Source organism: Podarcis pityusensis (assembly GCF_964106645.2).
Source record: "Podarcis pityusensis genome assembly, chromosome: 12".
Lineage (NCBI taxonomy): Eukaryota > Metazoa > Chordata > Lepidosauria > Squamata > Lacertidae > Podarcis > Podarcis pityusensis.
Window position 1 is genome coordinate 44,304,699 of NC_138037.1, and position 27,870 is coordinate 44,332,568.

At 42.2% G+C, this 27,870-nt stretch overlaps 1 protein-coding gene across 3 annotated transcripts in view; it reads right to left on the minus strand.

Annotated features, from left to right (window-relative positions):
- GADL1 (glutamate decarboxylase like 1) overlaps positions 1-27,870 on the minus strand; it is a 104,254-nt gene that overhangs the window by 15,467 nt on the left and 60,917 nt on the right. For all 3 annotated transcript variants that reach the window (XM_080974834.1, XM_080974833.1, XM_080974835.1), the window contains exons 13-14: positions 22,271-22,322; positions 20,758-20,847 (exon numbers count right to left, since the gene is read on the minus strand). In XM_080974834.1, coding sequence (XP_080830960.1) covers positions 20,758-20,847; positions 22,271-22,322 — 142 coding nt within the window. The remainder of the gene's footprint in view (positions 1-20,757; positions 20,848-22,270; positions 22,323-27,870) is intronic.

Consider the following 27,870-nt stretch of genomic DNA (forward strand, 5'->3'; position numbering starts at 1 on the left):
TAATATTTTAAGCAGAGTTAAGAGTTCACCTTACAGCACATTAATTCAGAAATTTTAAATCTAGAGTCTCTTCACTTTTTCCAGAAAGCCCAAGGGAATTAACAGTGGAAACAGTTTGCAGGGGCTTTAGATATCTGCTAATGTAAAAGGACATCTTTATTATTATTACTGCATTTTACAAATGACTTTGAAAACAAATGAGGGGGCAGGACACACAGTGATGAGAATATGGATCCTGAATTTTTTGTTTGGAATATGGTTATTAGGGACGCGGGTGGCGCTGTGGTCTAAACCAGAGAGCCCAGGGCTTGTCGATCAGAAGGTCGGCAGTTCAAATCCCCGCAACGGGGTGAGCTCCCATTGCTCAGTCCCAGCTCATGCCCACCTAGCAGTTCGAAAGCACGTCGAAGTGCAAGTAGATAAATAGGTACCACTCCAGCGGGAAGGTAAACAGCATTTCCGTGCACTGCTCTAGTTCGTCAAAAGCGTCTTAAGTCATGCTGGCCACATGACCCGGAAGCTGTACAATGGCTCCCTCGGCCAGTAAAGCGAGATGAGCGCCGCAACTCCAGAGTTGGCCATGACTGGACCTGACGGTCAGGGGTTCCTTTACCTTTACCTATGGTTATTATTTATGGTCCTTAAAATAATTTCTTTTTAAAAAAGTTTTAACCACTGCGTACTCTTCTTCAGACAGGAATGTTTTGTTGGCGTAGTCACAATCAGAAACAAATGATGCTGTAATAATTTGTTGTGGTGGATGCACCATGAAGAATTTCTGGCCTTTCAGCCTTATCGTAACCACAACCAATGCTTTAAAAAGTGAGCACAGGGTCACAATCTGCCACATTATGTGCTCCCTCTGTATAGATGCTGCTCTTTATAGCAAAATTAATAAAATGCTGTGAGCTTTATTCAGAGTCAATTTTCAAACAGTGTTTTCCAGCTGTGTGTTTAGTGGTTTCCACATGTCACATTTTAATACGCTGCTTAATACAAAAGTCTCGAAACCGGTGGAGAGCCAGCTTAGAGGGTAGAAGAAGTCGAGAAACATAGAAAAATTACAACTGAGCTGAAGTGTCTCGCAAACTATTTCCACTATTACAGTGGAAGGTCCCCCAAAACATGGTGATTTAGAGCACAGCTAGTCCAGAATCCCATGCCAGTCTATTTGCTGGAGAGGAGTGCAAGCTATCTACAGTGAATTAAAGAACAAATTAGTAACCATAATAATATTGGGTGCTGGTATCACATGAAATCAAGGTTTAGAATTATAGTCATGAGCCTCAGGCTCCCCTTGCATGCAGAGTACATAAGTTCTGGTCCAGGGTGAAATATACTCTGGTGAAATATACTCGGAGTCGAGTGTGGATTTCATGCTCTTTATTCAGCTCATAGTAGTGAGGAATGGAAGTTCCCCCAAAATGTCTGCCTTATATAAATTATTTACACAATGGCCCCCATGTGATTGGCTAATTCAGGGATTCTCCTGTAGGCCAATCAGATTGTGGATTCACTTTCACCTGGAGTTGGATTGGATGGCTCCTGCGGACCAATCAGACTGCTGCATTTTGGATCCTATTCAACTCAGTACATAACAATCGGTTTGCAGGCAAATTATTGCACACATAAGTTTGGATGAAACAGCAAACTATGGTTTGCTCCTAAACTAGGATTGGGAACTCTTTAATCACCACATATGAGGTGGTGGAAGGAAGGGAAATGGAGATGAAGACCATGGCTTAGTGTCACATCTGAGTAGGGTCATTTTTAATAATGTTTCTTTATGCTGATTCCCCCCTGTCAATTTAGTAATCTCGCTTGAAAAATCTGATTTTTGAAGGAAAGGACTAGGGTGCTTCTGTTTTGTAATCAGTAAGAAGACTCCTAATCTTCTCACTGATTTTTCAAACAGGGAGAAGTAAAGGAGGTGGGGAGCTGAACTTCACAAACACTTACAGAGTCCTCTATATGGATTCAGGTGCCAGTTTAAGAGAAGGTCAGACATAAGATTTATTGACCTCATATTCTAGAGGCCAATATTTATTCAAAGAGCTATAAATCTCGCTGTTTTGGCTCTCTAACAGATGTTAATCCTCCTATTATTCAATCCGTTCTATTAGTGTTAATTAAATTCAGTACACTTGTGAGTCATGTGTCAATATTCATTACCACAACGCAAGTCGCAATTACCGTAGTCCTGATTATTAAATCTAATAATATTCAATATATCAAAATGTTAAATAGTTGTTGCTGGTTTTTTAAATGCCATCACTTGTATTTCTGAAACTAACTGTATTTATACTTTGTGGGTTTAGATTTTCCTTATATCCGCCCCAGCCTGAGAAGAATATAGCATTAACAAGACAGATGTGGAAAGTTAAGAACGCAGGCATCTATAAGCACAAGTTGAGAATTAGAATGGTGTTAAAAATAAAATAATGAGAAATCACTTCGGTCTCTGGACCTGAAATCCCTTCTTTGAGATACTGTGGTTACAATACGGTCTCCTGCTCCCATGACTCCAGGATACATACCAAACAGTTGTCACAAGCAAGCACAATTTCTTACATCTTATTATACTGTATACACATTCAGTTTTACATTGCTGCATTATTACTTTTATGGAAATACCTGGGAATCAGAAGCGTTATTCTTCTACACCATCAGATGCATTCCAAACTGAATTAGGAAGATGGCATATTAATCTTCTCTACTGCTTAGTAGTCTGTGTGCATTCCCTGACGGCAGCAAATATCGCTAATGTACAAGTAGCAGCTAGCTTCGCCCTAAATTATTTTAGTTTACTTTCACACCTAGAATGAACGTTAGGCTCATTCTCCCCTCCCTTTTTAAGCTAGCTGTTCATAACGTTCTGACAGTTTTGTGTAATTCTGATGCAGAAAGCCATGTCTTAATATAGCAGCTATACTATCACTAGGGTTTTGACAGGGGTGAAATGAATGACATGGCAGAGAGAGGTAACAGCAAAGAAAGGTGTTTAATTCTGCTTGTTCTTCCATGTTTCAGAAATTCAGAAACCTAAAAGGTATCGGGCTTAATGGCTTACAAAAGCCTTTCCACGACCATTACGTTGGACGCCTTTCACCATCTATAATAATGCAGCCCAAGACTCTGCCAAGTAAATGGGAATTTGATATGTAGAATAAGTTTGTCAAAGCTTCAGATGAGGAATTGAAATTCCTTACCTGGCTCTGGAGTTTGGAGTTGCCCTGACCATTCATTACGGCTTCCATTCCAGTGGCCTCTTGTGCCACAGTCTTCTTGTGACTTTCTTGTGTGTCTTTTAGCAAACCGGTGGTTGTATTTAGCATGCTCGGTTCCATTACGGGTGCCACAGCTGTACATACATACAGGTGCAGAATCATGTCCTCAGTGGCCCACAGTATTTTGAGGCAAAAGTACTGTGACCTCCCTTGCTATTTTGGACAATACAAGTGGTTCAGCGGTAAAGTGAAATTGCTTTGACTTTCCTGGGCACCTATGATTGGGGAGAACAGTATGAGCCAAGTTCTCTTATGACAAGGGATAGCTGCTCTTCCCTCAACGGCGAACAGTGCTGGAGTGATGTATTCTCCTTCTGAAGACAATATGGGAGTAAAATACTGCCCGGACACTGAGGTCCAGCTCCGAGGGCTTTCTGGCGGTTCCCTCACTGCGAGATGTGAGGTTACAGGGAACCAGGAAGAGGGCCTTCTCCGTAGTAGTGCCCGCCCTGTGGAACGCCCTCCCATCAGATGTCAAGGAAATAAACAACTATCTGACTATTAGAAGACATCTTGAAGGCAGCCCTGTTTAGGGAAGCTTTTAATATTTGATGTTTTAATGTATTTTTCATATTTTGCTGGAAGCCACCCAGAGTGGCTGGGGAAACCCAGCCAGATGGGCGGGGTATAAATAAAATTATTATTATTATTATTATTATTATTATTATTATTCTGCTGTTTGCGAATGCGGGTGCGAATGCATCCAGAATCAAGGGGCGAAATGCTCCTCCGATAGCATAGTGATGCTTTGCTGCACAGAATGCATCAGCCAATGATGTTTTGAGATCTTCATTGTCAAGATTATTGCATAAAATTATTCCATTACTCCTGCTGCAGTTGTGCCCTGCCACCGTATTAATTACTGGTTAAACATTGGTTGCATTATCGACAACCAAATGAAACACATAAAGAAGACAGCAAGAAAGGATTCAGTTACACAAGATCTAGGTTTCAAACAGAAGTGATCGAAGGGAAAGTGAAATTACTGAAGGCCGCATACAGCATATTATTAGAATGGGAGACGAAAGATGAAGAGGTAAAATCAGTTATGATTAAATGGGCACAAGATGTAGGTCACAACATTATGATGGAAGATTGGGAAAAATTATGGAAAACTGATTTAAAATTTACAGATTGTTCCCTACTGAAGGAGAATTACATGAAGATGATGTACAGATGGTACACAACACCAGTGCAGTTAGGGAAAATGCACAAAACTAGTTCAAATATATGTTGGAAGTGTAAGGAAAAGGAAGGGACATTTTATCATATGTGGTGGGATTGTAATGTAATTAAAATTTTTTGGGAAATGATATACAATGAATTGAAGAAAATGTTCCATTTAACATTTGTTAAAAAACCTGAAGCATTTTTGTTAAGGATTGTAGGGAAAGACCTGCCAAAAAAGCTGAAAAACATCTTCATGTATGCGACAACGGCCGCGAGAGTTCTAATAGCACAAGGATGGAAGACTGTAGAAACCCCAACTAAAGAATCATGGCAAGAAAAATTGATGGACTATGCAAAACTGGCAAAACTGACATATAAGCTACGGGACAAGGATAACTGTGACTTTAAAGATGAATGGGAACCCTTTACAAAGTATTTGAAGACGCAACAAAGCGAACCGGACTCCTTGGCTGGCTTTGAATAAACATTCACAAACTTTTTTTATTGATGATAATCAGCTAAATAGTTTGAGGATCTATACTGTTGGTTTCTGCTTTCCTTCACTGTGCAGCGAAAGGGCTTGTCACGAGACAGGTGTTTACATTCCACAGTCTGTACTGTTGGAGTTTCTCACGGGAAAGGGAGACTGGATGTGACGTACACTGGTTTCCTGTTTTTCACTTTGTGATTCTCTCCGAGCTGTCGAGGAGAGAGGATGCATTTTTTTCTGCTCCGGCAGAGGCAAGATGTCTTTCTGTAATATACCAGCTTTGAACTGTAAATAAAGCAATATAGAGTATGCAGCACGTACTCCTCATCCTTCCGCTGGGCACGAGACTCTGCTTTAAATCAACACGTGGTTATGGGCCCAGAAGTCGAATCGGAGTGCCGGCAAAGGATCGGAATGCAGAGGGACAGATCGGAACGGAATCTGCTCTGCGCGTAAAAGTGATTGATGAGGTATGTGCTACTGCTCCGGGCAGCCTGCCAGCTTCTAGTTAATGGCTTTATGGCTTTATGGCTGGACTTTGAACTTTCAAAGCCGTTTTGCCGGGAATAGGCAAAAGGCTCCCAGGCACAAGTTACTATGCTGGGGAAATCGAAAGTAACTTTTAAGTGCGCTTTTGGAATAAGGCAGCTGCAGCAGTGACGCAGCAAGATTTAAAGCAGCATATATGACGCTGAAGGCTAATGCCAGAGTCATGATGGCCCTTCAGGATGCTTGTGGGATTCCTAAGCTCAACAAGAAAAATTACGCCGACTGGGTTCTGTATGCAGAGGCAATTCTGCGGAAAGAGGGTTTGTTTGAGGTGATTACAGAAACCCCCCCAGTTCCAGTTACAGATGCATGGGAAGCTAAGGATTCCAAAGCAAGGGGAACTCTTACATTGATAGTATCCCCAGAAGAGCTCTGTCTATTGCGTGATAAGACCTCAGCCAGAGAAATTTGGGACGCTTTGAGAGAAGCTCACTTAAGGACAGAAGCTGGATCCACTATGTTTTACTTTAACAAGCTGCATAATATGGCTCTTGCTGAAGGTGGAGATGTGCGTTTACATCTGATGGAGATGCAAAATCTGAGACATGAGCTGCAACAGAGAGGACTCAACTTTCCAGAGGCTGTGTATTCTTTCATGATACTACAATCTTTGGGTTCAGGTTGGGAGTCTGTTGCAACCCAGATTGCTGTGCAACCAACCGCTCAGCTAACAGTGGACTATGTAACTGCCGTGATTTTAAATGAAGCAGATCGCCGGGGTGCTAGCTGCATGGGCAAGGGGGAGTCTTCACAGACGTCATCCCATAGTGCAGTGGAACCACCAGATGGCGCCAAAGCTTTGAAGGCAGTGAAATGCTACTCGTGTGGACGTCTAGGCCATATGAAGAGGGAATGCAGATATCCCAGGGCCAAGACAGAACAGCGCACCGAAAGCTCATCGCGCGGAAAAGGCCGAGGCAAAGGCAAAGGTCCGGTGTCTAAGACAACGCAGCACAAGGCTATGGTTTCACGCTTCACTCCAAAGGTTGCAGAGGTCCAGAAGACGTCTAGATCTTTCTTCGTTGTTGATTCAGCGGCGACCCACATGTGCAATGATAAGAGACTGTTTGTGTCTTTTACACCGCAGGAAGGTGCGATTCACCAGGCGGATGACCACACTATTCCCAGTAAAGGCTACGGAACTGTTGTTCTTCACAGTTTGGACTTATCGATACAGAATGTGCTTTACGTGCCAGACGCCAAACATAATCTGCTCAGCGTTGGACAGCTGAATGAGCGGAACATTGACGTTTCCTTCAAGAACAAGAAGTGCATCATCACAAAGAAAAATGATTATGTATTGCATGCTGAATATGTTGATCGTTTGTTTGTTTTGTATTATGATGATGTTGAAAAGGATGACACTTGTTGCATTGCAGGTTCTAACAAAAGTTTGCATGCAGAATGTATTCACGATTTTCACAGGAAATTTGGTCATTTGCATTTTGAGGCAGTATCTAAAATGCCTGCCTTAGTTGAAGGTATGACTATTAAACCCTGCAGGTACCACATGAAGTGCAAAGCATGCGCAGCAAACAAGGTGAAAATGGCTGCGAAAGGTAAGGTGTCTAGTAGGCAAGCTACAGAACCATACCAGGTTGTTCATGCTGATTTGGTTGGACCACTAGCGCCCTCTTTGGGTGGAAATAGGTACTTCATGGTTCTCATTGATGCATTTTCTAGATATATTTTTGTGTACAATCTCAAGCAGAAATCAGAGGCTTTTCCTAGGTTCAAGGAATTCTGTGCTTGGTTGGAAAATGTGCACGGTAAGAAGATAAAGACTCTTTTCACTGATCGCGGGGGAGAATTCACTTCTCAGCAGTTTGAAGCTTTTCTGACTGAGAAAGGAATTCAACACGATTTGTCTAGTCCTCGCTCGCCATGGCAGAATGGACTTGCGGAAAGGGCAAATCAGACATTGCTTCAAGGGTTAAAAACCTTGCTGCATGATGCCAATCTTCCAGAGAGTTATTGGGCCGAATCTCTCTCGTGTTTTGTTTACAGTTACAATCGCAGGTTATCTTCAGCGATTGGTTGTACCCCCTATGAGAAGATGTTTGGCAAGAAGCCATACATCAAACACATGAAGATTTTTGGTTCTGACATGTGGGTTCGCTCACCACAAAACTCCAAGTTAGACAAGCGTGGATTGCATGGTATCTTTCTAGGTTATCAGAAAGGGTCTTACAGAATAATGATGACTGACTCTAAGACAATTAAGCTCACGAGAAGTGTTGAGTACAATGCAAAGTGGGGGGAGAATGTGGGAATTTTCCAATGTTATCCTGATGACGGTGATGAGACTCAGGATAGTCAAAAGCAACCACAACAACCCACACCCACTGATGAAGGTTCTGAGTCTGAATCTGAAACTGAATCGGGTGATTCAGAGGATTTCAAGAGTGCGAAAGCCTCTATGCGACCCTCTGAAAGCTCTGATCAAGAATTGGAGGAACCATTGTTCACAGTAGGTCGTTTTTCTCCTAAGAAGGAAGAGGAGAGTGTTGAAGACTTAAGGCTAATTCGCAGGTCACAAAGAGCCACAAAAGGCAGACCTCCAAAGAGATTTGCTGATGAGTTTGCTACGATAGCAGTAACAGCTGTTAAAAGCTCCAAGAAGGTATTTGAACCTTCAAGTTTCCAAGACATCCAGGGTTTGGATTCAAAGGAAGCTGAGCCATGGTTAAATGCCATGAAGGCTGAGCTTGATTCCTTAGAAAGGAACAAAACATGGGAGCTAGTTCCAGTAGTTCCAGGAATGAAACTGCTTGGAAGCAAATGGGTCTTCAAAGCGAAGACAGATCAAAATGGCAAGATAGTCAGACACAAAGCCAGATTGGTAGCCAGAGGTTTTGCACAGGTACCAGGTGAAGACTATCACGAGACCTACTCACCGACAGTGAGATATGAAAGCATTAGGCTTATGCTCAAGCTAGCTGCAGAGGAAAATCTACACATTAGTCACCATGATATTAACACAGCTTTTCTGTACGGATCTCTGGATGAATCACTTTATATGCTTCCACCTGATGGCGTACAGGTAAAACAGGGATTTGTTTGTGCTCTGAAGAAATCCCTTTATGGTCTCAAACAAAGTGCACGGTGTTGGCACACAAAACTCACTGAAGTATTGTTTTCTCTAGGTTTTCAGCAAGGGAAAGCTGATCCATGTGTATTTGTCAAAGAGGAGGGGCAAAAGAAACTGTACTGTTTGTTTTATGTTGATGATTTATTATTCTTTTGGAAAGATGTCGCAATGTACAATAACGCCCTAGCTCAACTGAAAGAGCACTTTGACATGAAAGATCTTGGTGAGGTAAACAACTACCTATCTCTGGAAATAGAGAGAGATCAAGATGGTAACATTCTAGTACACCAGTCACGGAAAATTGCTGATGTGTTAAGCAAACTAAATCTGATGGATGCTAACCCTGTAGACACACCGATGACAACAGGTTATCAGGTAGATGACACTGAAGAAGCATTTTCTGACACTACACTGTACAGGAGTGTGCTAGGCAAGCTAAACTTCATTGCCAGATGTTCAAGACCAGACATTGCTGTTAGCTGTAATTTGCTAAGCAGACAAGTCAACAATCCTAGTGTCAAGGATTGGAAAGCTCTGAAACGCATAGCGCGGTATTTGAAAGGCAGTATGCATTACAGACTGAGATTTAACAATCAGAAGTCTGGTGGTCTTGAGATATTTGCAGATGCAAGTTTTGGAAGTGACACTACAGACAGGAAAAGTACGTCTGGAGTTTGCTACATGTACAATCAAGGTCTGTTTGATTGGTCATGCAAGAAGCAAACAACAGTTAGCTTAAGTACTTGTGAAGCCGAACTGAATGCACTGTCTTATTCACTTAAGGATTGTGAATGGTTAGTACAATTGTGCAAAGATATGAAAATTCCTGTCAAATGTCCAATCCAGGTTTACCAGGACAACAAAGCATGTTTGGCTTTGCTGAAGTCTGAAGGTTGTAAGCAAAGCACGAAGCACTTGCAATTAAAGTTGCAGCATGCTAGGGAATGTATTCAGAAGGGACTCGTAACGGTGTCCTATATGCCAGATAATGAAATTCCTGCTGATGTATTGTCCAAGATTGTATCAAGGGATCAACACTGTACCTATGTGCAGAAGTTGGGTTTGTACTGATATTGTACGAACACGCTGCCCAGTGATGTTCACAGAAAGGGGGAGGATGTTGGTTTCTGCTTTCCTTCACTGTGCAGCGAAAGGGCTTGTCACGAGACAGGTGTTTACATTCCACAGTCTGTACTGTTGGAGTTTCTCACGGGAAAGGGAGACTGGATGTGACGTACACTGGTTTCCTGTTTTTCACTTTGTGATTCTCTCCGAGCTGTCGAGGAGAGAGGATGCATTTTTTTCTGCTCCGGCAGAGGCAAGATGTCTTTCTGTAATATACCAGCTTTGAACTGTAAATAAAGCAATATAGAGTATGCAGCACGTACTCCTCATCCTTCCGCTGGGCACGAGACTCTGCTTTAAATCAACATATACAACTGTGTAACATGCAGAAAACAGCATTCTTAGAGAAATCAAAGACTGGAACTGAGGTAAGCTGGGGGGTGGGGGGGTGGGTTTTGTGTGGAGGATGGGGGGAGGGAGGAAAAATGGGGGGGAAGGGGAAAATAAGGACGATATTTTTCTGGATAATATGTTTTGTTTTAATTTTGAATTTAAAAAAGTTTTAAAAAATAGTTGCCCTGCCCTGCTGAGCTCCACGTTACATGTGCTGTGAAGACATGCTGGGCTGGTGTTTCCAAGTATATAAAAACTTGGTGTTTTTTTTATGACCTACAGTCAATACGAAATAAATAGCTACATTGTAAAACTGCTCCATTTCATTTTCTCATCTTTTCCAGCAGGAAATATATATATATATTATTTTCTGTAACAGTTCCAGTGACTGATACTACTACTATTACTACTTAAACATTTGTTTAGCTCTGGCAGCTTTCAAAGTGCTGGAACCAACACTCTGGAACTGTGAAGAGTTCCTGTGAAATATTACCATATAAAGTTTATGAGTCAGCCAGACAGATTTTTATTGTTTGTGCGCAATGACCAGTACAATGTGACTCACAAAAAAACCCCCACAACATCAAACAAGATAATCCAAATGTAGTAAGTTAAAATGCAATGCAAAGTTCCCAGAATCGTTTAGATTCAAAAATGCATCTTGGCAAATCTGGCCCAAAAGGGTAGTCCATAATTGTTTTACTGCTAATGTATATTATTACCCAATTGGTAACAAGTACAAACCCCCGCCAATGACCATCTAATTTTGAAGTCACCTGACTGATGAAATGAGCAGAGAAATCTATTGCTAGGTGAGTTGCATAAAGGACCACTTTTGGTTATCCGTTTTAACACAGATTGAGGAAAGGCCATAGCTCAGCGGTGGACATCTGCTTTGCATGCAGAAGGTGTCCGGTTCAACCCTTGAACCCAGGGAAGGATGCCTGCCTAAAAGCAGGGGTTGGACTAGATGACCCTAGTGGTTCCTTCCAATGCCACAATTATATGAAAAAGCAGCTCTTCCTATGTTTTCTACAACAGTTCCTTCCCAGCAAGCCTACAACTAAGCAAGGAAAGTTAGCCAAAGACAGGGCAAATCGCTTTTCACATATGTAGTTATAATTCAGGAATTCTGAAAGCTAAGGAGGTATTTACATAATAAATATCTTCATGTATCTGAGAAGCACGCTTCCCCAAGACTGTCCATCTCCCCATAGCCCAGGCTGCTACTGCAACAACTATAAAACTTTTCTGCCCAGGTTTTGCTGCTTCCATATCCTTGGTTCCAGGTTCTGACAAGAGAAAGATAGAGAACCTTGTAAAAGGAGATAAGCCAACCAAGAGTTGCTCTCTTAACTGCCTTGGGAACCACACATAACTTCCAAGATACAGTTTGGCCTTGCTGCTATAGATTAATTCCTCTGTTACAAGAATAACAATCTAATTTTACCCCGCAGTTATGGGTCACTTTATTATGGTCAGCTGATAACGATAGGGAGAGAAATGGCTTCCTTTGTGCCACAAAATAAGCAGCACGATAATTGCTGTAACAATAGCACGTAACGATTTAACAGTTCACCATCCCTCCAAACCTTCCCTTCCTAGCTTAATCGCCAAAAGGATTGTGGAAAAAAAGATTAATCTTTCTGGAAGTGGAAAGAAAAAGTTTAAATGCTTGGCAAAGGAGATAGTCGATACGTTTTCATTTTCTGCTAGGTGACTGAGGGAAAAGAGGAGGGGGATATCATTTATGTTGCTTTTGATCTCCATCTAGCGAGCGAATTAAGGAACTGCGCACATGGCGGAGATAATTTCAAAATGGACTGTCATCTCTACAACAGGATTGGGATAATTTTTCAGCACGTCCAGCGGGCTCCCTTGAAAGACTGGATGTTTTAAATGTGAAAGCCAGTATCTTCAAGTATCAGATGTCCAAGATATTTTGGGTAACAGAAGACAAAATCACAGGAACACAATTTAGCAAAAGTAAAAGCAATTATTGATAGAGACATAGACGAGGCAGCAGAAGAATACAACGGACTTCAAACAATACAAGCCAAGGCCATTAAATGAACACAAGCCATTATGTAAATAACATTATAGTTCTTTAGATATACAGGACTTGCACCTCTTTTCCTACTTTTTCAAATACCATTTGGAGACTATTCATGGGTGACAGCTATTAACCCCTTATTCAATCAATTATATATTCTCCCTCTTTCTTCCTTTCAGGAAAATATCACTCCTGTAAATCTTGCTTTGATTCTGTGGCATGTTCCTGGACATTTCAGGGCTTGTTACTCCAAACACTGTGGACCAAAAATGAGTAAGCTTTCATTCATAGACGACAAGGTGAATTTATTTTATTTTTTTAAAAAGCTGAGTATGTCAGCTCTTTTTCATGCAAAAACAAAAAACCCTTCTGCAAAATTTTGCAGTTGAGGGGGTGGCTGGTCAGGTGTGATGGAGAGATCAATAAGCAAACTATGTGTCTGTATGGTGAAGGAGAAGGCAACTAGCTCTCTAGGGCAGGAATCAGCAAACTTTCAAGCAGGGGGTCGGTCCACTGTCCCTCAGATCTTGTGGGGGGCAGGACTATATGGGGGCGGGGAAAATGAACGAATTCCTATGCCCCACAAATAACCCAGAGGTGCATCTTAAATAAAAGCACACATTCTACTCCTGTAAGAACACCAGGCAGGCCCCACAAATAACCCAGAGATGTATTTTAAATAAAAGGACACATTCTACTCATGTAAAAACACACTGATTCCCAGACAAAAAATGTTTAGGGGTACTCTCATTTTGACTCAAGAAAATCACCATTTTATAGTTCAAATCTGGGAAAATAAATACAATAAATGGACAAAAGTACAAAGATTTACAAAATGGGGTATATGTACCCCTGTGCCCCCCTGAAAAAAACACTGCATCCTACCCAATAATATTGGACATATATAATTGCTGTGTGGAAATACATCTACAAACCTTAATACATAAATAAAAGAAAACTTCAGTGACTACTACTGTGAAGGCATCTTCAGATTAAAGTTCTGTTTAACAAGCAGGCAGGGAAATAACAGAGCGACACCCTCTCCTGTTTAATTTTACAAAACTATCCAATTTGCTAATGTTTTCTAAAGCATTGTTACTTTATCATGCAGCCTAACAGTGAATGGGGTGAGGATACCTTCAATCAGCACTTTTTTCTGAATTAATATTAGGTGCATATTGACTTTTAACTTATGCAGTAGTAAGAAATGTCGACCCACGAAGCCCTCCTTTGTATCTCTGAATGAGTCACTGTTCTGGATATGTCTTCTGCTTTGAAGGAAGGGGGGGAAAGCCCAGGGACAACCTCTCTGCAATGGAGTGCAGAGACACAGTGAGCAGGCTCCCTTAAATCCAAGAAATTCTGTTACATCACTAAATCGGGAGTGAGTGAATAATCCAGCCACTCCGATACAAAGACAACAGAATTAGCCCTCTTTGGGAGAGCATGGTAGGAAGAACTCAATGCCAGATTAGGAATGAATGTAAATATGCACTGGGCAGCCTCCTTTGCATTCACAGAAGACTTCAGAGACTAATTTTTTTCCTTTATAGCCCACTAATGTGTTCTCACACATTTGGCGAAATTAGGCCCTAACTGATGTTTTCTGATCCTCTTTTAACAACTTCTGTCATCCTGCTGGCCCCCATCTTGTAAATACTATACTTTCCAACAAATAATACTTGTACTCAATTATAGTCAGATCAAATTTACTAATGTCCTGGGCAATCTGTCCTGCAAAATGAGAAGTTTATGATACACTCACTGAATTTATACCTGCTAACAGCCAATATTGGTAGGCACTTTTCTCAGCTTCAATAAATAGACCTTTCCTATTTTACCAAAGCAATCCTTAAAAAACCTATTCTTACATAGGGATTTGTGTCCCATCACTTGACTCCTAAAAACCCTTACTAGGAAGCAAATCCAACTGAACACAGTCTTTCACTTTTTCTTAAAAAAAGAAGAAGATATGAATTAAAGACTCAGAATACTCCAAAAAATATAACCCAGTACATAAAGTCTCATATAAGAAAGGAGAACAGATATTTGCCTGATGGAAGGCGGAAGACAATACTAACAAGCTGTAAGTTATTCCCTGGTAGTAGCTTAGCTCCCCAGAAAAACAGATCATCCTATAAATGCATCAGAGGGGAAATATGCTGATGTTTAAAAATATATATTAAAAACTGGAGCAGACTTTTCTTTTAGATTAAGATTTGCATGATTGCACCAAGAAGAGATTAAGAACATGCACACTAATTAGAAGTTTAAATACATTTCTGTTGCACTGGTGCCCCCTGATGGCCTATTCTTTCACTACTGGTCAAGACTGGTTTGATAAATGAAGTGGTTTTTTTGTGTGTGTGTTTGTCTTTTTTTGTTAAAAGATGGGGTGATTTGAATAAAAATATTTTTTGGGGGCATATTTCCTGTAACAGTTCACCCTCATTTAAAGCTGATGGAATTAAGAAGATAATTATGTGATGAGGAAAGTAGAAGGAAGAAGGCTTTCTTCTTTCAAAGATATGCTGGGATATATACAGTGGTACCTTGGTTCTCAAACTTAATCCATTCCGGAATTCCGTTCCAAAACCAAAGCGTTCCAAAACCAAGGGGCGCCTTCCCATAGAAAGTAATGCAAAACGGATTAATCCATTCCAGACTTTTAAAAACAACCCCTAAAACAACAATTTAACAAGCATTTTGCTATCTAATGAGACCACTGATCCATAAAATGTAAGCAATAAACAATGTACTGCAGTCACTCACTCACTCAATCAATCAATCAATCAATCAGTAGCTGAACTGGGTTCCACACAGTCACAAAAACCAAACAGAAAAAGAGCTACAAAAATGCAAAATAAATAGCAAAAGCAGGCAGACCTCAGCGTAACACTCAAAATGGAGCATGTTCGGCTTCCGCAAAAAGTTCACAAAGCAGAACACTTACTTCCAGGTTTGCAGTGTTTGGGTTCCAAGTTGTTGGAGTACTGAGACGTTTGAGAACCAAGGTACCAATGTATTGCTTTTTTGCCAGCAACGGCTACTATGTGCCTTGCAATTTCTTTTTTAATTTTTGTAAAACCTGAGCTGCAGATGCTTTAGGCTCTGGTGAAGTGGAACAATTCTGAAACACACGGACAGGATTACAGTGACTGCTTTCTGTTGGTGCGAAAGCCACTTGCCTCTGGTTTTATTTTCCCTGGCATTTTGGTAAAAGAACAGCAGTGGTTCCATGCTTCATTTATATGGCTAACTGGCAATGAAGGGTTGTTGTAGCCAACGCTAGTCCTACTCACTGCAGACCCATTGAAATGCATGGGTACTACTGTATTAAGAATTAAGGTCAGAATGCAAGATGCTCTTTTTCATGAAGTAGCAATAATGAACTGGCTTCTAACAATGAACGCTTAATTTTACATGTTAATGGTAATGCTGCTATGACAGACTGAGCAATTAATAGCAGCCTCCCCCTGCAAATACACAACTTTCCCCTTCCCTTCTAACTTGGTCTTCTCCAGCCTGGTTCTCCCCAGATGTTCTGGACTACAACTTGTGTCTTTGCTGACAATTGGCCATGGTGGCTGGGGCTGATGGGGACTCTGTCTAGGGAGCCATTTTTGACGAGTGACGGCCACCTTTCCTATGCCTGATGCCAAATACATATACCAGGTACAAGAAACTTCCAGCTGCAGCTGCTGCAAAGGAAGAAACAGGAGTGTACATTTGTAGGCAAAATACGGTGCTTTTAAATTTTGTGCCTGTCAACCGGCAGGAAACTGTGAATTTTGCCCACAAAGCATTGGGGGGAGCGGTTCCTGCAAAGGAATAATCAGGAATATACTTTGAGTGTCCTCCTGGGTCTTCCTTACTAGCCACGACTTAATTTCCATAATAATTATATTATATATCCCAGCCCCTCGTTATGTCTGTAGTCAGCATACAAGGGACTCCTTGTGTTGGTGGATGATGGAAGCCAAATTGACCATCCTCACAAAAGTGTCCCAACGTAAAGCACTTTATTTTCTAGAACATCAGTGAATGTTTTGCTTTTCTTTCTGATGGGGCAAAGTAGAGAAGTCTCCTTAGGGACATTATTGGGGAGGAGACAAAAACTGCCCCCTACTCATTGATAATCAAGCTGGTCTCTGTCAGCAGAATCCCAACCTGTTCCTTGGTAAAAGTACAAAAAGAACACTTGAAAACATCTTTTATCATATACAGATAGAGCATAGAATCAGAGAATCAGAGAATCATAGAGTTGGAAGAGACCACAAGGGCCATCGAGTCCAACCCCCTGCCAAGCAGGAAACACCATCAGAGCACCCCTGACATATGGTTGTCAAGCCTCTGCTTAAAGACCTACAAAGAAGGAGACTCCACCACACTCCTTGGCAGCAAATTCCACTGTTGAACAGCTCTTACTGTCAGGAAGTTCTTCCTAATGTTTAGGTGGAATCTTCTTTCTTGTAGTTTGGATCCATTGCTCCGTGTCTGCTTCTCTGGAGCAGAGGAAAACAACCATTCTCCCTCCTCTATGTGACATCCTTTTATATATTTGAACATGGCTATCATATCACCCCTTAACCTCCTCTTCTCCAGGCTAAACATGCCCAGCTCCCTTAGCCGTTCCTCATAAGGCATCGTTTCCAGGCTTTTGACCATTTTGGTTGCCCTCCTCTGGACACGTTCCAGAGCAATATAGGAATGAACTCTCACGGCATGTGTGGTCTTTCTGAGGCACCTAGATCTGTACAGTGGTACCTCCAGTTGTGAACTTAATTCGTTCTGGAGGTCCATTTGTAACCTGAAACCGTTCTTAACATGAGGCGTGCTTTCGCTAATGGCGCCTTCTGCTGGTGCCGCGCCGCCAGCGCGCGACTTCCGCTTGCATCCCGGGGCAAAGTTCGCAATCGGGAGCATCTGCTTCCAGGTTAGCGGAGCTCGTAACCCGAAGCATTCGTAAGGAGGGCAGTATGTAACACAAAGTTCCCCTGTACCTTGGTACCTCGGGTTACATACGCTTCAGGTTACAGACTCTGCTAATCCAGAAATAGTGCTTCAGGTTAAGAACTTTGCTTCAGGATGAGAACAGAAATAGTGCTCCAGTGGCGCAGCAGCAGCGGGAGACCCCATTAGCTAAAGTGGTGCTTCAGGTTAAGAACAGTTTCAGGTTAAGTACGGACCTCCGGAAACAATAAAGTACTTAACCTGAGGTACCACTGTACTGAAATAACTCAACACACAGTATATTTCACAAAACGCTGGTCTTCAGGCCAAAGACAGGAACGGGTCACACACTCTAATCGCAATTTATAAGGGGCTGAGTCACTTCTACAATCCATCTCCATTGTGCAGGATTTGTCGTCGTAAGGTGTATGAAAGCACGTATTTCAAATTGATAGCATTTCACAGATGAAAGAAAGTAATGTTTGAATTTCAGCCCCAGACCCACAAATGCATGACATGGAGCAAAACACCATCTTTATAGCTCTCTATAGGTCACAAACTTCCCTTCCTGTTGGGTTTAATTGCATAATTCTTGTAAGTGAGAAGAAGCGGAAATTCCACCAGGGGGCATGTACAGTACTAGCAAAAGCAGCTCAAGGTTTGTCCCACTATCTACAAAGCTACAGAAGTTTCAATTCAACAGCAGTTTTCATCATAAGGTTAGCAAAAATTATTGTCATAGCTATAAACTGCTAGCTGTTTGTAACATTGGGTTTCCATTTGCCAGGTTATATTTTTGCACAGACAGAAATGCTTTCCTTGTTTCTTACACCTGCATAATCACGCTTATTCAATGAGCCCTGTTTAGCAAAGGGATTCACGATCGCAGTCATCTAATTGCTCACAGCTAATTACAAGTGACATAAGCTCTTAAGGGCAAATACTGATTACATCTAGGCTTTATCATAGTCACCATATTTATTTCATAAGATAAACCAACATATATAATAGACGCGCTGAGCCCAAGAGTATGAATCACTGCTTTAAGCACTTAACATCTTTTAAGGGAACCGAACCATCTACTGGGATTAGACATTCATAAAATTATTGGTTCCTTTTGAATCAACCTGAGACAGCCAGTTTAAGTTAAATGTGAAGCTGCAAATTGTACAGATTTGCTCTGTGTGATATCAAGAGGGAGACAGGGAAGAGGCTCATCCATCTTGGCCTCAGGGTAGCCAAAAAACAGGCAGTCAAATCCAGTTGGTTCTCCCCACTTTGACAAAGAAGCTAGGATTTAATTGAGGAGTGCAGATAAAATCCACAAGCAGCAACAGAGATCACTTCTTTCCATGTGAAACGAACAATGATAAGCAATGCATTCCATCATTTTAAGAAAACTTTACAACAGGTAGTAGATTAAGTCTGAAGTCCTAATCCCATTTACCTAGGTGCATGTCTCACTGAATTCAATAGGATTTGCTTCTGAGTAGACATGGCTAGGATTGGAGTATTAGTGTATAAAGGTTGCCTTTAAATAACACTTCAGAAACAAGAACAGCAGAACATCAATTAATATGTAAATAATGTATATTGCAAAGCCATTTATGTATCAATTTACACATAATGTGTTCATGGTAAAAAGTAACCTTAATTGTACAGACCTACATTCAAAAGCTTTCCATGCTGCAACAGGGGTTGAACAGGCAGCCTGAAGGAAATTCACTTGCTAATCCATTCTCAATGGATTCCTTTTACATCTTTAGTCCTTCAAGCTGTTGTTGTGATATCCACTCCCACCTGTCCTAGCCAGCATGACCCACAGTCAGTGATAATGAGAGATTAATCCAGCCACAGCAGAATCTAATATCCAGTAATACAGGACCAGAATTAACTACACATGTGCTCTGCTGTTGAATTTCAGCTACGTTGTTCTCCTTCCACTTTGGCTTTATATTCCAAGTGCTTATATAGCAAATAGGGACGCGGGTGGTGCTGTGTACAGGAAACAGATTTAATATACATTGTAAGAAAATAAATACGATATATGGATTACAAGAGGGACGCGGGTGGCGCTGTGGGTTAAACCATAGAGCCTAGGACTTGCCGATCAGAAGGTCGGCGGTTTGAATCCCTGCGAGGGGGTGAGCTCCCATTGCTCAGTCCCTGCTCCTGCCAACCTAGCAGTTTGAAAGCACGTCAAAGTGCAAGTAGATAAATAGGCACCGCTCCGGCGGGAAGGAAAACGGTGTTTCCGTGCGCTGCTCTGGTTCGCCAGAAGCGGCTTAGTCATGCTGGCCACATGACCCGGAAGCAGTACGCCGGCTCCCTTGGCCAATAAAGCGAGATGAGCGCCGCAACCCCAGAGTCAGTCACGACTGGACCTAATGGTCAGGGGTCCCTTCACCTTTTATACAGCAAATATTAAAGATGGCAGGAAGAGGGGTGGCTGAAACAAGGCACAGTAAGCAGTATAAGCTATTCCGTATCCTGCTTATTGCAAATTTTTTTCTTCAATTAACTTGATGTTCAACACCTTTTATCAAAAGAACCAATTGCTAAATGTCCCCCCTCCTTTCCTCAAACTCAGGCATTTTCCATCTTTTATAAAGGTTACCAAAAAAACCCTTTGCTATGAATTCTACCCCATTCTGATTTCTAATTCCATTTACAGGCTGTACCACCTAACCATGCTTACTAATAAGTCAAGTCCTATTGAATTTAATGGGGCTTACTCACAGGTAAGTGGGGCTGGGATTTCAGACTTAAGCTTTCCCCCGCCACCCCCTCGTATTATCCATTCATAATGCAGAGCAAGTTCCAAGGACAATGTTAAATGTCTAAAACAGGTAATGAATGCTCTGTCTAGACAATGGATGCAGGCACAGTTGTTCATCTTCGCTCAGGTCTGCCATCTGTTAGCAGCTTTGATAGCAAGCGGAAGGCTTGTATAATGTCTGCATCTATTATATTAAGGGGGGAACTTAATTAGCCTTGTCTAAACTGAGATCGCGGCAAAATTTAGAATCCTGCAGATACCTATCTAGGTTCAAAATAACACTCTGAAGGTGAACCAGGATTGTGAGCACGTGGCAAAAGAAGGTTTCACTTTTATTCCAATGCGTATCAGGAACATAAATCCTTAACCAGTGTACAGAACTGTGATTGCCAACTTCTTCCCTCCTGATAGGGCTCCTATGCCTTTAAGAGCTAGAGGACAAGCAGAAATCCAACAGATAAAGGTATTATCAACACACTGCATACTGGGAAAAGCACCACCTGCTGAGTGGTTAAGAGCGATAGACTCGTAATCTGGTGAACCGGGTTCGCTTCCTCGCTCCTCCACATGCAGCTGCTGGGTGACCTTGGGCTAGTCACACTTCTCTGAAGTCTCTCAGCCTCACTCACCTCACAGAGTGTTTGTTGTGGGGGAGGAAGGGAAAGGAGAATGTTAGCCGCTTTGAGACTCCTTCGGGTAGTGATAAAGCGGGATATCAAATCCAAACTCTTCTTCTTCTTTCAGCCGGAACTCGCCGGAACTCAGTTCCGGCATCTCTCAGGTGGGCGCCATTGCCATTATAAGACAACAAAGGAGGTGTTCATGGAGAGTTCCAGCACCTCTTTCTCCAGAAAACTAGTGCTGCACGCAACTGTTTAAAGCACAATATCCAAGTCAGAAATCCCATGAACAAAATATGGTACTCACATGATTGAGCTTCTCCCAGAACTCCTGCCCTTTCTCCATGTTTCTCAGACTAGGTGGAATGTACCAGAAGCAAATATTTGCATACTCCGGCTAAAGGAGAGAAACAATTTAAAGTTTTCAAGATGCATACGAAGAAAGTTGGCAAATCTACTCATTTTGTACATATACGAGAGACAATATAGGAAGAGGGCAAATTCTACCTCACCCCTGATCTTAATAATCAACCTGCCCTGCCAATCTTATTAAATGTCATTAACTGCCAATCTCATTTAATATTTCTTTATAGCAACACAAAGGTTGACCTTTTACTTATTCCAGGTCTTTCATTCACCCGTAATTGCAGCGTGGGATTCCATTCTTTCAAGTAATGTGTGTGTATACATGCATGTACTAAAAAACCCCAAACCCACCCACCCACACAAGAATTAAAGAATGAAATTCCCCTCTCTGGCTGGATCTAGACACATCAAAGAAGCGTTTCAGTTTAAAGCGTTGTAAATTTAAACAGGGAAACCAGGTAGAGAAAAGGGGGACTCCACATCGCCATCTGCAGGCACAACGTTATATTGCACAAACAACACATATAATTCGCTTTTTCTTCACCAGTCTAGCCGAGTCCTCTATCAACATTTTGGCTGGAAATATTTTGTAAAGGAACAATGGCAGCTGCAGCACATTTCCTCCCGCACATAGCCAGTTCTTTCTGAACACTTCCGATTAATAAAAGTTGGCGGGGGGGGGGGGGAGAGAGAGAGAGACCATAATGGGCGAGGGAGGGCAGTATCTACTGCGCATTGTCATTTCCCCCCAGTGTGAACACTACCTCAATTACAGTTCTAATCTTCCTCCCAAGTGGGTAGAAACTACCAGCTGTGCTAAATTCTTTCATGAAAGGGCACTGGTTCTTTTCATAATATCATTTTCTGCCTTCCTTCAAAGAATGTATTAAATACGGTTTAATCATCAAGGAGAATACAGTTGTCAGCAGGAAGAGATCAGCAAGCATGCCACCTGCTGCTATGAAATGAGATGAAGTTAAGCTTTTCCTCTAGCATGAACTGGGCCCAGGTATGCTATGCATAGACTTGCGCTTGCTGAATACTGAATTTAGTTTTCAGGGAGAAAAAGTGAGAGCCCTATCGCCTGACTATTTTGCTAGCCACAGATAAGCCACTGGGTCATTTAGACTCAGACTTCCTGCCATACTAAGTAAAGCTTGTTCCTTATGGAGCAAGTAATCTAGGCCTATTCATTCAAGAAGAATTCACACTGTCAGTTTATGTTGTTAAAGTTCTGTTTTGGTTTTTTTAGTTCTCAGACAGCAGCTCAGTTAGCTGTAGAACTTACATTCTAAAGGTCTGCTCTCCCGGAAGCAATCAGGATGATGATATGAAATATGAATTCAATAAATAACAAAAACAACCATTATAATAATAATAAATACTGCCTGCATCAACTAGCTTTGCACCACCAGTTTCAAAATGATTGGACATACACAATATTTGGCACAAACCTCCAACAGCAGCTGGAATCCTTCTCTCTTCTTAATTTCATCCACTAGGTATCTGGAATTAAACATAAAGATATACACGAATACACTAACTTTTGAGTTTTAAGATCCTGTCAACTGCCTACATTACTGAATATGAGATGCATTGTTAAACACGCGGTTGGTGTAAATTACTAAGCCTGATGCTTAGCTACAAAATTTACCATGCCTTGCTCAATGTATACACTCATATCTAAAGAATATACATTTGCTTTGGGCTGAAAGACTCGGAACTAATTCTCCAATTCTACTCACCATACCAACACAAATCTGGTCCAAGAATTAGAGAGAATTTATTTGCCTAAAATGACTACTGTATGCTTGGTGGGGTTTGCAAATGGAATATCGGTGGGCCCTTCTTATTGATCCTTCGCGATGGAACTCAAAATGATGCAATGGTGACTGAATGTTTCTGCAGAATAACTTAATATTAATTCCCAAGGTACCCAAAATCTACAGTCATGAGAAGGTGTATTTTATTTAAGGAGAAAGAAGGGAAAGGGTGCAGGGAGTATTCTATCATATTCTTCTGGCATTCAGTGTTGCAACAAATGACTGCGAAGGCGCTCCAGTGATGGGCAAGCACCTGGCAATTTCCCTTTTGGTATTAACAAGATGTTTATTTGGTTAACATGTAATAAATGAAAACAACCTATTTATTCACAAGACCTATATTCCATTTTCTGCTGCTTTGTGTCTCACCCCACCCAAAATTGCTCATCCCAAGCTGCTAACTTTTACCTGCACATACCCCAACTGGTCTAACCTGGGGAGAAGAGCTAAAAGAATATATATGTGTGTGTGTTATAATTATTTTATCATAATTTATTGTTTTGGGTAACCCAAGGAGCAAAGTATGTTAAAAATGGATGACCCCAGTATGTGGTCTGTTCTTCACATCATGGCAGAAACAGTTTGGTTTTTTTAATCAAAATACAGCCCCACATTAGCCAAAGAACAAGAGTCACAAACAAAAACCGAAATTCCTATGATGGCTACATTCAGAGCATTTCCAGGTGGGGGAAAGAACAATCTCTTCTAACAAGAATTAATCGTATCAGCCCACTGTTCCTGAATGGTTGTGTTCGTATTCTAGCTAAGGCTTAATAGCAGGAATATTGCTTGGTAACAAGTCTAACGGACATTATGTCTAATTGCCTATATAGGGCCTCTGACTCAGCCTCCCCCCCTGCTTCTTTGAAGTAACTCTTAACACCTAAGTAGATTTACTGCCTATAGGACCAAGAATAGCCTAGCTGGGTATTCCATCCCACTCTGGCCAGTTCTGTATCTCCCTCCTGCGCTAGGCAATGTCGCCTTGATTCCTCTCTCCAAACTTACACTACCCTTCTTTTCACCTTCCCCAATTCCCACACCGCTTAACCACCTTTAGCTGTGCCAGCAGCAACCCACAATGGGGCCTAAGTTTGCCACAGAAAGACGGGTGGCTTACGAAATGTAATTTTTTAAAAATCATAATTGGCCACGATAAATTTGATGAATAATCGGAGGGGAAGCAAGCAGGAGGCACAGTCAATATTAAGCCCATGCAAAACTCTATAACCACTGGGTTTTTTTAATGGGGAGGGGACCGGCACCATTTCTGTTCCATTGTATTTTTGCAGTATGATTTTTTATATATATATCAAAAAAATCATTATAGTATTTTTGTTCTCTGACTAGTGTTAAACTAAGGCTGTGCAGAAACATAGTATGAAAAAGGAGCCACTGCAGTTTCCCCTGGGAGAATTCTTCCTGCCATCACAATGAATGGCAGAAATACTTAGCCGTGATTCAGTTGCTGATTCCATCATTTGTCTTGCCCTTTCCCCGTGCTGCAAGCAGGGAGCGTGGTGTGTGTGTGTGTGTGTGTGTGTTTTAAACTACTGCATGCACATTACTTGACTAAATGTGCATTTTGAACTACCATATTTTTCGCTCTATGACGCACTTTTCCCCTCCTAAAAAATAAGGGGAAATGTGTGTGCATCTTACGGAGCGAATGCAGGCGGGAGGCTCTGCTCAACGCTCCCTTTAAAGAGCCGTGTGGAGCGTGTGTGTCCGTGTGGAGCTGCCCTTCTCCCGCCTCGGGGAAAAGCCTCCAAGAGCCGCACACATGCTCTGCGTGCTCTTTAAAGGGAGTGCGGCTCTTGGGGGAGCCGTCATCCCGCTGCCCTGAAGAGGCTTCACACGGCTATCCCAGAAGCCAGAACAGCAAGAGGCTATCCCAGAAGCCAGATCCCTCTTACTGTTCTGGCTTCTGGGATTCAGAATATTTTTTTTCTTGTTTTCCTCCTCCCAAAACTAGGTGCGTCTTATGGTCTGGTGCGTCTTATAGAGCGAAAAATATGGGACTTTCAATTTGTGGAAGACAGAAGAAATATTCAGTGGAATAATGTACGTGTTGTTGCTTTTGTGATGTTCCACGGTGTGCAACCCTGTGTGGTATGCATGGAGGTCCTGGGCTGCCCAGATGACAAGACCCTCCCTCTCAGCCTTGCTGATGCGGTCCAAAGGAAAGCAGAGCAATATGTTTCTATGTGTAGCGCTTCAAATATTTAAAGAAACAGACAGCCTGCCTTCCCTGCAGGGAGGTGTGTTTATGACATCACACGTCCCAGCCTATCAGCACTGAGCACAGCCGTTTTCCGCAGTAAACATACAGAAACCATTTCCCCCGACCTGATCAAAGGCTACACAGAACCAGGTGAGCGGACTTCCACAATAGCCTTTCCTTTTGCTGTCCTTTGGTGGCCTGGCTTTCACAGCAAACCCTCAGGCACAAGAAGTAAAGGATGAAGTCCGAGGCAAATAAGTAAAATGAAATACAACCTAGTTTAGAATGGTTCTGCACTTTCAGAATCATCCATGTATATGGCAGCAAAGAGATTTTTATCAAGGCTGCCCAGGGAGTCAATGAAAGGAACACTCTACAGAGTGTTTACGTCAGAGCATGGGGACTTGACAAGATGTTTATTGTTAACAAGACTTGCGCATGTGACTTCTTTCTCTCCGACGCATATCCATGCAACCAAGATTGCCATGGTGAATTGTTGCCACTAGCACCAACACTGTATAAATGAATGCACTGCAACAAAAACGATAATTTCAACTCATGCTTATCATTGCATTAGTATCATTATAACCTTCAATTGCCTGGAATGTTCTTTTTCATTCCTTCTCAAAACATGCTGCACAGAAGGTTGCTATTATTCACATTGTGTAGACCACAAAAAGAAGACAACCAAGGAGTGCGCAGCGGCGATGCTGTGCCACAAGCAGCGAGGCAAACATATCTTTGGAACATATTGCTCTAAGCTCAAATTAACAAGGTTTCTGCAGCACTGCTACAAAGCTCACAAAATGTCCCCTTAGGGATCAGCTGAGCCCTCTGTTGCACTTATCTCAAATGCTAAGGTCTTGTAAGGAAAATGGCTCAACACAAGTCTCGGATCTTCTGTCTAATAAGAAGCTATGGAGCCCAATACTGCCCAGAAAGCAGGGGGAAATGCTAATAAATGGTGAAGGTGCACTGATGGTGCAAGACACGAACCACACTGTAGCATGAGTTTAAAAAAACAACAACAAAAACCTTTGCAGTTCAGTCTGGCAATGGAAAAAATTATTGACCTCAAGATATAAGGTCAGTAGGCTAGCTCCAGAATGAAGACAAGTCTATATTCGGGGACCTTGAAATATTATCTCTGCAGCATCAGAGGGAAGCTTACTGTAACATATCCGGAAACATGCAGTACAGTTGGTCATGTAGCTAACCTACCTGGCTTATCGCCCAGAGAAACTGATGTTTCAGCTGTAAAGTCTTGGTGCCTAATGCTCCAGAGCTAGCTCCTGTGCTGAATATCGCTGCTGGTCATTATCAGATGAAGGCAATTTTCTTCTTTGGAAAACAATGCCACTTTTGCTTAGATACACCACTGGCTAAATGCTAGCCATCAAAGGGAAGTATTGATCTCAACAGGATCATTAATCTGTATATTCTTAGCAAAGTGAACTTGGGGAGAGTGACCCTGATGAGCAATTCTTTTGCTGGTAGGGGGAATCAACCAACAGACTCTGAATATACACAGGATAATAGGATGTGCCTCAAATGGTTTGTTCAGCAAGCTTCAAGGACATCTATTCCGCAAAACCACAACGGCTTTGTTTTTCAGAGTATCTGCCTCTATAGAACTTCATTTCTGGCTGAGTTCATGGTAACATTCTACATAGAGGAGTCTTTTCTGCAGATGTAATCCTGGAGGGGGGAAACCAGGGTATTCCCAGATGAAATCAGAAACCACAGGATTGCTTCTGTAATTCTGTGAATGTCCCGGGGAAATACATTTTGGGGCCTTGAGGCAAACCACAAACTGACACTCCCACCCACCCCAGGACCAGATTAGTGCGATGGAGGTGACAGTACAAATCCAGACTTCTAAACTCAACTCTGATACTCACCACCCTGTAACCCCCCACACAATGAAGCACTAAAAAAAATCTAGGCATAGTGTTCTGTGCCCTCTGAAACTTTCAAGAGGTTACATTTTAGGGAATGTTTAGGGAATCTTTTAATGTTTAGGGAAGCTTTTAATATTATTATTAGAATCATGGTTTACAAGACTAACATTATAATAACTGAACTGTGACAATTCATTTCAGGGTCTCTCATTTTCCCGGCTATACTTTCACATTAGGTAGGCTTGTCATACAGTGGTACCTCGGGTTAAGTACTTACTTTGTTCTGGAGGTCTGTACTTAACCTGAAACTGTTCTTAACCTGAAGCTAATGGGGCCTCCTGCTGCCGCCGGAGCATGATTTCTGTTCTCATCCTGAAGCAAAGTTCTTAACCTGAAGCACTATTTCTGGGTTAGTGGAGTCTGTAACCTGAAGCGTATGTAACGTGAAGCATATGTAACCCGAGGTACCACTGTATTTCAAAACGGAAAACACCAAAATTGTTGACCTTTTTTAAGGAAAACGCTGAAAAATCCACAACTGACCCCTACAAGAAGGCAGCGGAGGCGAGGCAGTGCCCACTGCCCGCCCCACCATCACAGTTAATCCTTTCCATGTAATAATGCAGCTGCCGTAACTGGTGCCCCTCATTTCCCCAAAGCCCAATACGCACCCTGGACCCTCTGCCTTCCTGCTTTCCTTGGTGGACACCTCTGGCCATTGCTGCCCTGCTGTCTCTGCAGCTCCCCTTCAAATCCACTCTCCTTTCCCACCGCTGCCTGCAAGGACCCACCCAGCCTCCTGCAACCATAGAGTTGCCTCAGGCTGAGAGGGGAGGGTGGGGGAGAGCCTATTCTGCTAAGGCTAGAGGCCACCCAACCTCCCTGGATCACAGAGCTCATGGAGAGTGAAAGCAATGCTCTCGCTTCCAGTTTCTGGAATAACACACACACAGACACACACACACACACACACTTGCACACGAGCCCACGCTGCCTTCCATTTACCTGCAGGAGACAGTGGGAAGCGTCGGGGAGGAGCGCTCACACCTTGTTGGCTGGGTGGGCAGGCTCACAGATGTAAACGGTGGGTCCAGGGCCCAGGGAAA